The 14310-nt window shown below is 35.6% G+C and overlaps 1 protein-coding gene across 1 annotated transcript; it reads right to left on the reverse strand.

The window, feature by feature from the left end:
- Positions 1-10717: 10717 nt before the first annotated feature.
- On the reverse strand, positions 10718-11787 carry LOC130974302 (transcription factor bHLH147). The gene has a single exon (XM_057899151.1). The coding sequence runs from the start codon at positions 11631-11633 to the stop codon at positions 10986-10988; it is 648 nt and encodes a 215-aa protein (XP_057755134.1). The 5' UTR covers positions 11634-11787; the 3' UTR covers positions 10718-10985.
- Between the last annotated feature and the right edge of the window lie 2523 nt (positions 11788-14310).

Here is a 14310-nt window from a genome sequence, read left to right on the forward strand (position 1 = left end):
GGCTTAGGGTCTGTTGCCTGCATTAAAAGAAGTTATGCCTCACGCTCATCACCGGAATTGTGTGAGGCATATCTGGAAAAAATTTACGAATCGATACAAGGATAAACAGGTTAAGAATATTGTATGGGAATGTGCTAAATGCACTACTGATGCAGAATTTCAAGCAAGCATGCAGAAGTTGAAAAGGGTTAATGAAGAAGCATGGAGCTACCTTGTGAAATTTGAGCCGACATGCTAGACCAAGGCTCATTTCAGTCACGGGCCAAAATGTGACAACTTCACCAACAACATGTGCGAGGTTTGGAACGCAAAAATAGTGAATTATCGTTCTAAACCGATTCTAACGATGTGTGAGGAACTCCGGTGCTATATCATGAGGAGAATGACCAAATACAAGCAAGTGTTAGAGACACACATAGGCACTCAAGTGGCTCCTACTCAACAAAAGAGGCTTGATGACATAATGAAAGGTGTGAGATATTGGCACCCAGTTTGGGTTGGTGATGATGAGAGGCGAATCTTTGAGGTGCAACAAGGATCTACAAAGGTTTCTGTGAATCTGTCTCAGAACAAGTGTACTTGCAACGCCTGGCAACTAACTGGTATAGTTACCTACCTTGAGAACTATTAAATTTCATTCATGGAATTGTTATCTGCCGCTATTGAATGACTTCTGCTTTATAGGTCTCCCATGTGTTCATGCACTTGCTGCCATTGCTAGAAGAGGGGATAGACCTGAAACATATGTGCACCCACTGTTGAAGATTGGGGCAGCACTAGCTACATATCAACACTGCATTCAACCAGTTAATTCAGAGAAATATTGGGAGAAGACAATATATATGAATCCGATTCCACCAAAGTTGAAGAGGCCAGTAGGCAGACCGGTGAAGAGAAGGAGAAAAGAACCATTTGAAATTGAAGCTAGCAGAACTAATAGCACCAAAGTGGAAAAAAAAACATTTAGGGTCACTTGTAGCAAGTGTGGAGAAACTGGCCACAACTACAAGACCTGCAAAGGCCCACCAGCAACAACAACTAGAAGACCAACCAATCCAAATAGGAGAACAACATCGAGAGCTGGTTCTAGTTTTGGAACCTTAAACCAAAATGCCGAAGAGGTCAACGTGTCTCAATCAGCCCCACAAGCACAAGTAAAACCAAACCCAACTAAGTTATTTTGAGATCAATGTGGTGGTATTTTTTTTCTTTTTTATTCGACTGCAATTTGATTTGCTATTTGGTCTCTTATAGAGTGTAAATGTTAATGCGCATCAGGTTCTGTCAGAAACACCAAATTCGGGTTTAATGCCTAATGTGGTAAGTTAAAAAATAGTGAATATGTGCTGCTTCTAATACAGAGGTTATAATCTAACAATCTAACAAGTTATTACTCGTTATATGCAGGTAACCATGACATCACCATCGTCGCAAGGTCAGGCAAATTTTCAAGTGCCAATTCCATCTAGTGCTAGAGCCAAGCAACCTATCATCAGGCCATATAAACCACCCCCCATTCAGTCAAGCACTCCACCACCGATTCCACCACCTACAACAACTGGAGGGATCTCAGATGAAACAATGGCAACTGCCAGTAAGGGTACTGCATCAAGGATGTTCCAATTTATTCCAAATCCAGATTTCAAGCATCCAAGAAAAAAGTGATCAGTGATGCATGCTGAATAAATAACATTAGGCTTTTAGTGTCTTAGTTTGAACTGTGTTTTGATGATCAAGGATGAAGACTTAAAATATTCTTAATACTCTATTTTGCTATCATGATGTTAGTTTTGGATGAGAGATTCTTGTGTAGAAAACTCTCGATTTTTGGTTGTTATTATGTTTTTATGCTATTGTATGCATGAAGAGTCCGTATTTTAACACTTTCTAGTATATTGTTAGTTTGCTACTATGACATGAATAGTTTTTTTGAAGTTTTGAATGCTATTTTCTAAAATATATACTCTACAGTGATTTACTTAGTATTGGAAGTAATGATCTATGATATTGTTCCATTTATTAGTAACTATCTTTATAATTAGTTAGTAGGTGCTTACGCTTTGCTTAATAATGCAATGAAGAATTTCTTAACAAACATACATATTGGAAAAACTTGCTTTAACTTACTACCATTCAATCCAAAAAATCATTACAAATGTTCTTGCAATTTCATCAAAATAGCATTTAAATATTGAACTAAAAGCAAACTTACATAATATATGTCCAATCTAAATCTCTTACAAAGCAACAATAACCATTGCCATGGCCAGAGCTAACAATGCTACAACCATGAAAACAAACACTACATTGAAACCTCTACTCTTCGAGTGAATCTTTGAGATTACATTTTGATAAACCTCTAACATATCAATTCTACTCTGCAACTCTATTAGTTTCTGTCTCAAATCAGCATCTTCAATCTCACAAATGGGTGGTACATTAGACAGTGGAGGTGGAAGCTGGAGGTGGAAGCTCAAAACACCAGCAGAGCAATCGCATTATAGATGACAGTGCCTATAATGCTGAAGTATGACCTCTTTCTCATATGAGATGAATATATATTCATCATTTTATAGTCAGCACTTTCTATTCAACAAAATTGAAAGTTTTCTAAACAAAAACTATTTAGGAAGATTAGTTAAAAAATAAATAATGCATATGTTTAAAATAATAAAAGTATTATTAGCACTTCGCATTATGGGAAACTCATCAAAATGTCACCTTTGAATAATCTAACGGCATCATTCTTGTGCTAACTTCATGGCAGGATTTTTCTAGGCTATCACTATTACCAACGCTCATCAGAATGACATCAATGCCATGAAATCGAAGAGTTGAAGTCCTTGCTCCAGAAACCCATATGCATAGGAGGTAAAACACAGAGGTGTCAACTGGTTCAGCGTCAGAGGAGAATTTGGATGACTGGAGAAACTGTGTACGAGACCACTACCACTGGAGAAACCGTGTCTCCCTCCATGGCAATTCGAAAAAGACGAACTTCCTCTACTTGGCATCATTGAAACTGAACCTAGATGTGTCGATTCCTGCAGATGAAGAACTAGGGTTTCATGAGACCTTCAAAGATGAAGAACGAGGAAGGAAGAGTATTTTTTATACGACTGCGTTTTTAATTAACAAACCCAGGGACTGTTTTGTCCTCTTTGCACACGTGGACACTTAATGGCCACGTGTGCGAGTTAACGTGCCAAGTCAGCAATTTCCGTTGATGAGTCACGCCGGAAAATAGTATGGGGACTGATATGTCTAACGGAAGAAAACGATGGGGATTAATCTGTGTATTAATTTTTTTGGGGACTAAAATGTCCGCTTTTAAAATCCTTGGAGACCGAATTGGATAATTACTCAAATTAAACATCTAACATATTTATTATTTATATTATTTAGTATTCTCATTATCTCCCTGATGCATTTGCATATTTGCTATATTAGCTAGTTAGTTTAGTTGGTTTTAGCTTAGTTTCACTCATTTTCTCTAAATGAACAAGTATTTTTATGAGTTTTGTCTTCATGCATGAGAATACCAAGGACCATGTTGATTGTAGCCAAATTCATGCAAATGATTCAAGGAACACATAAATGAATGAGTATGAATGAATCTCATGAAATTGATTGCATGGATTGGTAAGGCTTTGAAGCAATTTCCCTTGTTAATGATAGGTGATGAAACAAGAAAGCATTGAAACAAGAATGAAACAAGCAAGTGGCTAACAACTCTTTCAAGAATAACAATGTGCACGTTGCTAACTTGGAATTCAAGTTGGCAATGCCATTGAGGCCTTACTTCAGGAAGAGCACAAACAACCTTGCAAGAAAGTGGTCTCCTGTAAGAACTATGCACGTTGCTAACTTGGAGCTACATTGGAGTGCTTGGCAACAACGCCAAGAAGAAAACTGGGCAAGAAGAAGAGGAGTAGCTGGCGTTGCCAATGCCAGGAACAAGGGCGTGCTTCTAGGCAACGCCAGGCAGCCCTGGAGAGCATATTTGGGCGTTGCCAAATTGGGCCGGGGGGAGCTTCGAGGGCGTTGCCAACGTGGGGAGTGCAGGTGTTGTTCAAGGCAACGCTGAGCTAGAAGAATTTGCCCAGGGAAGAAGCTCGAGCACGTTGCCAACGTGCTGCTTCATTGGAGTGTTCCTTGGCAACACAGACAAGCAAGGCTTGGCCCAGGAAGGGGAGAAGCTGGCGTTGCCAACGCCAGAAAACATAGGCGTGTTCAAGGACAACGCCAAGCAACAAGCATGGAGCCTTGAGGAAGGCTCGAGCACGTTGCCAACTCCAGGAAGAGTTGGAGTGTTTGGTGACAACGCCAAGCAAGGAGGCTGTCCAGGAAAGGAAGCCAACGTTGCCAACGCCAAGCTGTATGGGCGTGTTTAAGGGCAACGCAGCAAGCCATCTTGGGGCGCAAAAACAAAGATCGAGCACGTTGCCAATGCCAGCTTCCAAAGGCGTGTTTGGGGGCAACGTAGCAAGCAAAACCAAGCTAGGATGCAGCCCTGGAGAAGCTCACTCGAGCACGTTGCCAACTTGAGGATGTATTGGCGTGTCCAATGCCAACGCTAGGCAAGAAAGCCTGCCCAGGGGAAGAAGCACGCACGTTGCCAACGCCAGCTTTCAAAGGCGTGTTCCAAGGCAACATGACAAACTATTTTGAGAGCAATCCCCTCACTCGAGCACGTTGCCAACGCCAGCTTCTAGAGGCGTGTTCCAAGGCAACGTGACAAGTGAAGTTGAAGACTAGAAAGCAGTCGTGGAGGGGAGCACGAGCACGTTGCTAACGTGCCAACAAGGGGGCGTGTTTGAGGACAACGCCAGCCCCATGTTTCAGCCTTGGGAGGCTGAGCACGTTGCCAACTTGAGAAGAAAGGGGCGTGTTCGGCAACAACTTGGCAGCCTGACCTTATCTTCTTTGAGGAAGCATAACTTGAGCTACAAAGCTCCAATTAAGTTGATTCCAAGTGAATTAGAAAGAAGACACTCTGAGCTTTCCAATGATGTATGATAGTCTATATTGAAGCAGAGGATTGATATTCAAATTTTGGACAACATTAAGCATGAATGTAGAGTCAAGAAGAAGAAAAACAAGTTGTTAGCAACAACTTGGGCTAGCAACGCCCAAGTCTCAAAGCTTACTCCCAGGAAAACACAATGCACGTTGCCAACGTGCATTAAGGCTAGCGTTATTGGCAAAAACGCCAAGCCATTGGGCCAGAAGCATTATGAATGAACTCATCCTTCCATGTTTAGCAACACTTCTCCCATTGAGCCAAGAATTCAACAGAGAGGAAGCCCACATTGCTAGCCCAATTGAAGATCTTTGAATGAGTTTTAGGACTAATATAAATAGAAGGAGTTTGTACTTTAAGAGGACTTTTTTTGACACTTAGATTTCTAGACTTTTAGGGACTTTTACTTACTAGCACTTTTACTTGGAGAACTCTCTTGCATTTCCGGGAGGATACCGGAAAGCTATTTTGGTTCTTCTTGAAACTTTTCATTTTTGAGTCTTTAAGCATTTTTCTTCTTCTTCTTCATCCTTCTTGACACTTAGTTTAATTTTTATTTATGGCAATTGTTGTTGAAATTGGAGCTATGATTCACTAAACCCCACTTTCATTAGGGGGAAGAGCTCTGCTTGTTTGAATGCATTGATAAATCTTCTTCTCCTTCTCAATTCAAGTGGTTAATCCAAGAGGAAACTCTTGTTCTTCAAAGATTCAATCACCATCGAGAGAGGGGTTAATCTATATAAATTGTGTGGTGAATTTGAGAAATGAACCACATAGTTCAGTTTAGAGTTCATCCTTTCATAATCTCCTTAATCAATACACTTTGGTTGGTATGTGAGATGTAACCTCCCTTGGTTGAGATTCTGAAAATTGTGTGGCTTGGATTAGAAATTGAGCTTCATCTCTTCTCATGAACAATTAGATCACGAGAGTGGCAATTGGTTATGTTGAGAGAAATTGGATCACCAAGAGATTGGGATTCAATTACCCACTTGCCATGGATCTATACCCATGATTGAGAAAGAATTGATCAACATCAATTCATGAGAATTTGCATCTCCGATCCCTAATGATTCTCTCTATCATTAATTCTCATTCCTTTTGCTCTTAGTGATTTAATACCCACTGCCCAATTCCCTTCTACACTCTTGCAAATTTATTATTCTTGTCATTTACATTCTGTTTCTCTATTTCTTGCTATTTACTCTTTTGCTCTTTAGAATTCAGCACTCTACTTTCTTGCAATTTACTTTCTTGCAATTTAAGTTTCTATTATTTACTTTCGGTCATTTTAATTGCTTTCCTTACTTTAGTTTTTAAATATTCTTGTCATTTAATTTTTTGCAATTTCTTGTAAGCATTCAAATCTCATGAAATTAAAACCATGTTTGCTTGACTAAATCTATCATTTAACTAAAGTTGCTCAATCTACCAATTTCCGTGGAATCGACCTCACTCTTAGTGAGTCTTATTACTTGATACGATCCGGTATACTTGCCAGTTGTATGTGAAATATCATTTTTACGTATCACTCCCTATTCCTTTTCTTTTTTCTATATATAGTGTAGTGATGATAAAGCAGAAACAAATAACTTGTGATTTTGAGTAACATAAGGGTGATTGCTTTAAGCCACCATTGTATGCCACATGCGGAGCACTAACAAATTGAATTGATGCTTTGTGGAGCCGCCCTCTTTCAATTTAATTATGATTATACTTCCAAGAGTTAGTGCAGCAAATTTAATTTAATTTGGAATTTCACTTTTGATGATCAGCATCAATCTTTTTTTCTTCAAATAAATAAAGTTCTCATGGGATTAGATTATTTAATAATACTTAACATCAATCTATTTTGCTTCTTATTTTGATTGATGAAAATAAATCATCATACAGAGAGCAAGAAATATCCAAATGTATAGAAATCGCTTATTTAAAATCTATTATCTTATGTAAAACGTCAACAAGTGGTGTTGCTCTTCTAATTATTGTCAAAGTTTAAATAGTAATCTTAGTCATTATTACAGGTGAAGACTCATGTACTATCTTCATATAAATGGAATAGTTCACAATCGTTAGATAATAATTTAATAAAATTTAATAAATTATTTAATGATTTTTAAATAAAAGTCACTTAAAATAAAGATCTTAAAATGTTTTTTTTTTAAATATTTTTTAATAATTAAAATTCAATATATATAATTAATTAAATCGTATTATTTTAGTTAAAATTAAATCAGACGAATTTATTTGACCAAAAAATCAATAAATTATATATTAAATTAGTCTAAATTAATATTTTTTATAAAAATAACTACAATATATTTTTATTATAAAAATTAATTAAAATATTATTATTATTATTATTATTTTAAAAATTCTAAATTATAAACCTTCTCTTTTCTTTGTGCTGTTATAGAATTAGAATTTAAAATTTTAAAAATTAATATATATATATATATATATATATATATAATAAGAGTATTTTATTTATTTTTTATAATATAGTTATTGTAATTATTTTTTATAAAAAAAATATTAATTTAGATCGATTCAAAGTTTTGTTTATCAATTTTTCAATCAAATTAATTTATCTGATTTAGTTTTGATAAAAATAATACGATTTAATTAATTATATGTATTAAATTTTAATTATTAAAAAATATTTTTAAAAAAATATATTTTAAACATTTTTATTTAAGTGGTCCTCTTTTCAAATATCAACCTTATATAAAGATAAATGCAGATAAATTTCTACCTTATTTATATAAACACCAAGATAAGATATTTCATATAAATAGTAGATAACACCATCTGTATCTTTTTTTCTGTGGGCTTATAAAGAAGGCAAAAATTAAAGAGTTAGTGAGGATCGGAGTTGGAACTTGGAAGAAAGTGGATTAAGTGCAACCGCGTAAGTACAACAACTCACCAGAGATATATAATAAATAAATACGAGATTTCTACTGTTATGTGTAAATTATATTTTACGAATGTTTGTTGTTAGAAACCCTGATTGGTTAGCGAGGTTTCCTAATTCCTACGTCTTTAACAAAATAAAGAATCAAAATGCTTTAACTTTGGAAGTTTATTTTGCCACATATATATACCCCTTGTTGCTATTTTCCTTTTATACGTTATCATACCATATCACTTGGTCAAATCTTGCATAAGAATATTGATGGAAACAATTACTGGGCCACTATTAATTAGGTAAAGTAACCGATAACAATAATAATAATATCTTTAGGAGAAGAAAACATTTTGAGGGAATTAAGGGGATTGCTTGAACGAAGGAGAACACAGGGAATAATTTTTAGTAGTAGCTGATTTTCTTGTTCACACATACAGTTATTCTCATGAATCTGTTTTTGTAGTGACAGTAACATTTGTGTTGGGAGTTGGTGACACGAGTTTTGTTTAATTAAGCAAACACCATATTAAGTAGCTAGTAAACAGTGACCATAGCCATTAGCCCAATTTGCTTTGAAAAAAATCATGCTGATTTTGGTTTGGTTTTCATGATATTTCTTAACCCGATAAGTTAAAGACTAATCCGTCGCGAATCAGAGCTCCATTTAAGAATTTGTCGCCATTCAATGGATTGCTGCATGTACAACGGAATAGTGAACTAACCACTGAACCAACCCAACTTGGTTAAAAAAAATCATACTTATATGTATGTGTTAGTGCTGGAATGTGATGTTGACACACACAACAAGGACCTTGTATGTATGTGTATTTTTTTAAGGTGAATTATAAGGTACAGATGTAAGTTTACATATGTTTCTTTTAATAGAATGAAAGAGAAATTGATAAAGGTAGGACTTACATTTTGAATAATAATAAAATAATAAAAAATAACTATAAAAAGAATTTATATTCTCTCTATATATCACTCCAATCTGTATAATAGAGTGCCCCTTTCTTTAATAGTGAGTTGCTCTAAAAATTCACTTTGTTTTCTCATGAATTTTGTGGGTAGTTTTCAGAATCCTCAATTGGGCTTTCCCTTCCATTAGTCACACCCACATGGGAAGCAAGGTATTGAGATAATAAATGCTAGAATGCTGCTAATGCTACCCCCCTCCATGTGATAAACTTTAAAGACTGTAACCCAAAATTAAAACAGGAAAAATTTCAATGCTTGGGTACGGTGGCCCTCAATATTAATTGTCTTTGATGGTCAATTAATCAATCCAACCCTTGTGTTTGAGTGCACTTATATTGAAACTTGAAAGCGATGAAACTAAGTCACTCACTCGTGTGCCTAAGTTTGAAAATAGCAAGGACAAGTGTCAACCCTGTAATAATATTATTAGTCATTTATTTAAGTCATTCACAGTTCACACCATTGCCCTATCAGGAACAGCATGTCATCCATTCACCTCACCATCTCAGTCAGGGTCATATCATACATACACACCAATTCTCAATCCTATGTTGTTTTCTTTCTCATTTATATATATTATTTTTATGAATGTGCCAAATGAAATTGCAAAAGCCTTTTAAAGTACTAATAAGAATAATTAGCTTCTTTTTCCACACTCTGACCCAAAGAAGAAATCAACCGATTTAAAATTTTGTTAAATCTCTATAATTTTACCATGATTCTACATGATCAAATTTATCCTTGCTTTCTTTATTATATAAAGAAAGAAGACTAGAAATTAATTTACATTTAATAATCAGTAAGTATTTTTTAATAATTAATGGCTTAACAAAATGGTGTATATAAGGGTGCATGGGTTTTGGAACTTTGCTGGGAATAGAAGAGAGGAGGGTGAAGGTGATGTGAAAATGTCAGTGGGGCTGAGTAAGGTGGGGGCGACAAGTCACATGGTATGTTAGGCCATTGTGCTGTGCCGAATAAGCATGCTTTTGGCGCTTTCTGAAAAAAAGAAAAAAAATATATAATAAAAAAGAAAAAGAAAAAGAAGCTTGAAGTGGAGTTAGCCCCCTCAACTCAAGTATTCACAAACCTATTGATCAATTCCAATGACATATGCACATTACTTGCTTTTCACACACTGCCACAAAAATAACAGCCTAATCCACTGTACACAAAGAAGCACAATAAATTCTCACACATTTAGGCTTCAAACTCGGGAAAAGGTTAAAAGATGACCTAAGTGTCATTCAATGACTTGTAGCTGTGAAAAATCAAAGAAAAATGTGCATGTGAAAAATAAAAGGTTATCTGGTAGTAGTATCATGTTTTCTGATTTGTCCGTTTTCTACCTTTGGACACAGTCAGTTAAGATAACACAAATAATAATTAGGGTTGGAAAAATACTACTCTATTAGACTTAAGATAATGAGTGATTAACATAAAGCGAATTAAGAAAAAAGCTGCCACCACCCAGTTTCGGAATTCTTTATTTCGTGATGGTATTCTGAATTTCTGATCCAAACAGAGTGCAATATAACTACATAGGTGCATACCGTAAATTCCTTACCTTTTAACAAATATGGCAATGCATTTATTATCCCAACCAAAAAAAAAGTTGTATATTTTAAAGGATTTTGCTGAGTTCACGTTTTAATAGTAAAAAGTTTGTATTCAAAAATCAATAATTTTAAAAAATTTAAAAGTAGCATGAAGCACTTGTCACTCAACTGAAATCATTTTCTTTTCCGGAATCAAAAGAGAGTCACGCCTGAAAATATAGAAAGGGAACACATATTGCTAGCTAACTTGAATGCTTATGATATTGAGCTTACTTGAAAGTTGAAACAGAATAATTAAATTAGAGAGAGGAAAAAAGAAAAAGGGGGAAAACAGAATTATATATGTACGTACATAACAGAGAGCATGCTTTGCTTGCAAGAAGAGACAGATGGTTATAAATATAATATAAAAGAAAAGAAAAAGGTGAGCAATAATAATAATAATTGAAAAAATTGACACCTGGCATGGCATTCAGTCATTCACACACACACACGCCCAAAGGTGTCATCATCAGCTTGGCGGCGCCGAGCTTGTGCCGGCGCCGGAAGAGGAGTCTGAGGCGGCGGCGCCGGAGCCGGAGCCGGAGCCGGAGAGAAGGTTGAGAAGAGCAGCCATGGCTCTGACTTGCATCTCAAGCGCCGGTATGTAATCGATGGCCTCTTCGAGAATGACCGGCACAGGTTCTTTCCGGCAACCGGGAACGAGTCGCGCCAAGAACCTGAGTTTCCTCTGCACAGCCGGTAAGTTCTTCTTCCCTTTGAGGCGTAAAACGCTGACACGTGGCTTCTTGGATCGGGTGAGCGCAGGCTGCGCCACTCTCTGTCTCTTGTGCTGTTTGGAGAACTTGAGCTTGAGCCTGCGGTTGGCGAGTATGGCGCGGCTCCACCGTGTTTTGCCTTTAGCTGTGGCGGCCAGGACTCTGTCTGCGGCTTCTCGGACGGCCTTTCCGCGGCGGGGGACGGAGGTGGAGGCGAGGTTGACTCTCGCTAAGGCCTGGTGGAGCTTGGAGGAATAAATTTGTTGCTGCGCTTGCGATTTCCATTTGAAGTGACTCTGAACATATTCTTTCTGCAGTTTCTTCTTCTTCTTCCTCTTTGAGTCACGTGACCGGTCCGTGCTTGTTGGTGCTGGGTTTGACACCACCGTTGTTGTGGCCATTTTTATTATCTGATTTAGATTCAGACGTACAAGATAGGATTCCAAGAATTGCAGATTCTAAAAGGAAGAGAGGGTTAGTTGATTATGGCTAATTAATTATATTCTTCAATGGTGTTATGTTATCTGATTGAAGGCAGGTGAGGGGCCGGGTGGGTGGGTGGGTGAGGTTAAGGTAAGATTGAAGATTCAAGTGAGAGAAAGGGTGTGAAGCCTTTTATAGTGGGTATAATACTTACTCAACGGGTTTGTTGGGCCTTTGATGAGGCCCTCTTCTGGTCCTGCTTCAAGTATTTCCGGCTCTTGTCGGGATGGCATGTAAGCCCAGCCAGCCTGTAAAGCTATGCTTTTTCACCCACCAAAATTCATTTAACTTGCAATCTTGTGTTCACTGCAGTTTATCTTCCCATGTGCATGCAACCCAAAAAAGGCTTTCAATGCTGCTTATCTGATACAGGTAATGTTTACTTTACTTTTTCTTATGTTTATTACCACACTTTTATGTGTTTTCCCACCTCATTTCCTTCAACTTATTTATTTTCACTTTTTTCAGCAAGGTCAAAAAATGTTTTAGGAATCATATGCAGTGGAAGCTTTTGCTGTCTTTTCACCATCTGTGTTAATAAGTGAATCAACCTTCAGCAAATTAAACTATATTGCTAATATATATATTTTCAACCGTACACATAAAAAAATCAATTATTAAATTAATTACATTATAAAATATATATTAAAATATAAAATACATGTTAAAAATTAGTTATTATATGTATTTATACATAATTTTATGGTGATTGATTTTTTGTGTGTATAATATTTTTAATATATTTAGAACGATTCCGTTAGAAAATTAATTAGGATATAGCAAATTTAGAGCCAACTAATTGAAAAATATGTCTATTACAAAAAAAAATTGTTATTCTAATTTTTTAAATTTTAAAATTAAAAATAAAAATTATTTTTCATCTAATTAATTTCAATTTGACAACATTCTAGTTTGGTTCCTTAAACTTTTTCCATTTCTATAGATAGTAAGTTGAAAAGAAATCAAAGGCATGCTTGGCATAGCAATTAGTACTAGCCCGTGGGTGACATTTTGTAGTTTTTTTTCTTTTGGGTTTAGACTTTAGACCCCATTCTCATTTTTTTTATTAAGAAATGTAAAAAGCATATTTGTGGAATTTTGAAAAATTAAGATTTTCAAGTGAAACAGATGTTGTATTTTAATCTATTTATTTTACGCCTGGAAAAGGCAAAAATCTTGAAACGTAGATCCGAATCTAAGAGGTATGTATATAGTATCTCCCAATTCACAAACAACCTTTTACCATTATACGCTAAAGATTATAATTTTGTGTCATAAAGACAAGAGAAAAATGAAAATATGAAAATGATACGTCTTAGACGCTTTAAAAAAAAAAAAAAAACAGAAAAGAAAATATGGGCAGTTAGTTGCAGTGCTGACATCGTTTAACCCCTCCCATATTATTCTCTACTTTTACAGCTAAGGAATTATAAAAGTACGGAACGACATACATAGGTTTCTTTTTTTTTTTACTTATATATTTATTTATTTACACATTTTTACTGGACATAAGCTCTAGAGCTCTAGTTGTTTGGATATATAGCATGGAGCAAATAGCAATAATGGAAACAACAATGTTGATAGCCGATTTTAAGGTATAAGTGGTTGAGTTGTAAATTTAAGCTCGCCTCTTCTTAAACTAAGTGGATTATACATCGACTTTTTTTAAGAACAATGGCGGTGGACACCTGCAAATGCATTCCAACGTTCAGTAAAAATAATATTTAAAGTGAATAATGTATCTATAATCTAGTGAGTAATTTATATTTATAAAGTTGTATTTGAAACGATTATGAGTATTTCAATAACTGTTTTGAAGTGTTATGGCTGATCATGCAGTAACTGGGTTTTAGTGATTTGTTTGGGGTTTGTGTAGAGAGATTTGCGGAGAAATTTCTGTGCCGATTTGGGTTGGCACGTGGTTATTTGATTTTATCGGATAAGTCGATTAGGAGAGCAAAACACGCACTCCACATAGTACTGATGTAGGACATGTTTATTTAGTTTTAAGCAGATTCCAATTTATAGGTTTATTTGAACCGAGTTATAGCTAACGAATCATAGCCTCAAAACTTGAGTTGTGAAAGTTTTCAATTAAACAGGTTGAGCTTATGAGTTTTTGTGGTGTTATAAATTGGAATGATAAATATAGTTCGAAATAGTGATTGTAATCATAGTTTGGAATGGTGATAGTAATAGTAGTAGCCCCCAAGCTCAACTTGTTGTATGTTGAAAAGTGATAGTCATGCTTGGAATTTTGGTGCAGGTGAATAGTAAGGTAAAAGAAATTTAAGAATGATTAAGAATAATGGTTAAATAATGAGGATAAGGCCCCAAGTTTAATCTAATGGCATGGAGAATAAAATATTTTTTTTGAAAAACAGGTTTTTGGCATAGTCGACTTAATTTTTACTAATTTCAACTTATAAATGCAAATTTGTGGAGTTGTTCCGACATATAAATGTGTTGTTTGGATTGAATCGGACTTATAGATGAAAATATGATTGGATTTATTCCAACATATAATTGTTAGTGAGATTGATAGAGGTAGCATGATTTGCATGATAATTGTTCTGTATACCATTTGATGCTTTG

This window comes from Arachis stenosperma, chromosome 1, assembly GCF_014773155.1.
Source record: "Arachis stenosperma cultivar V10309 chromosome 1, arast.V10309.gnm1.PFL2, whole genome shotgun sequence".
In the NCBI taxonomy this organism is placed as follows: Eukaryota; Viridiplantae; Streptophyta; class Magnoliopsida; order Fabales; family Fabaceae; genus Arachis; species Arachis stenosperma.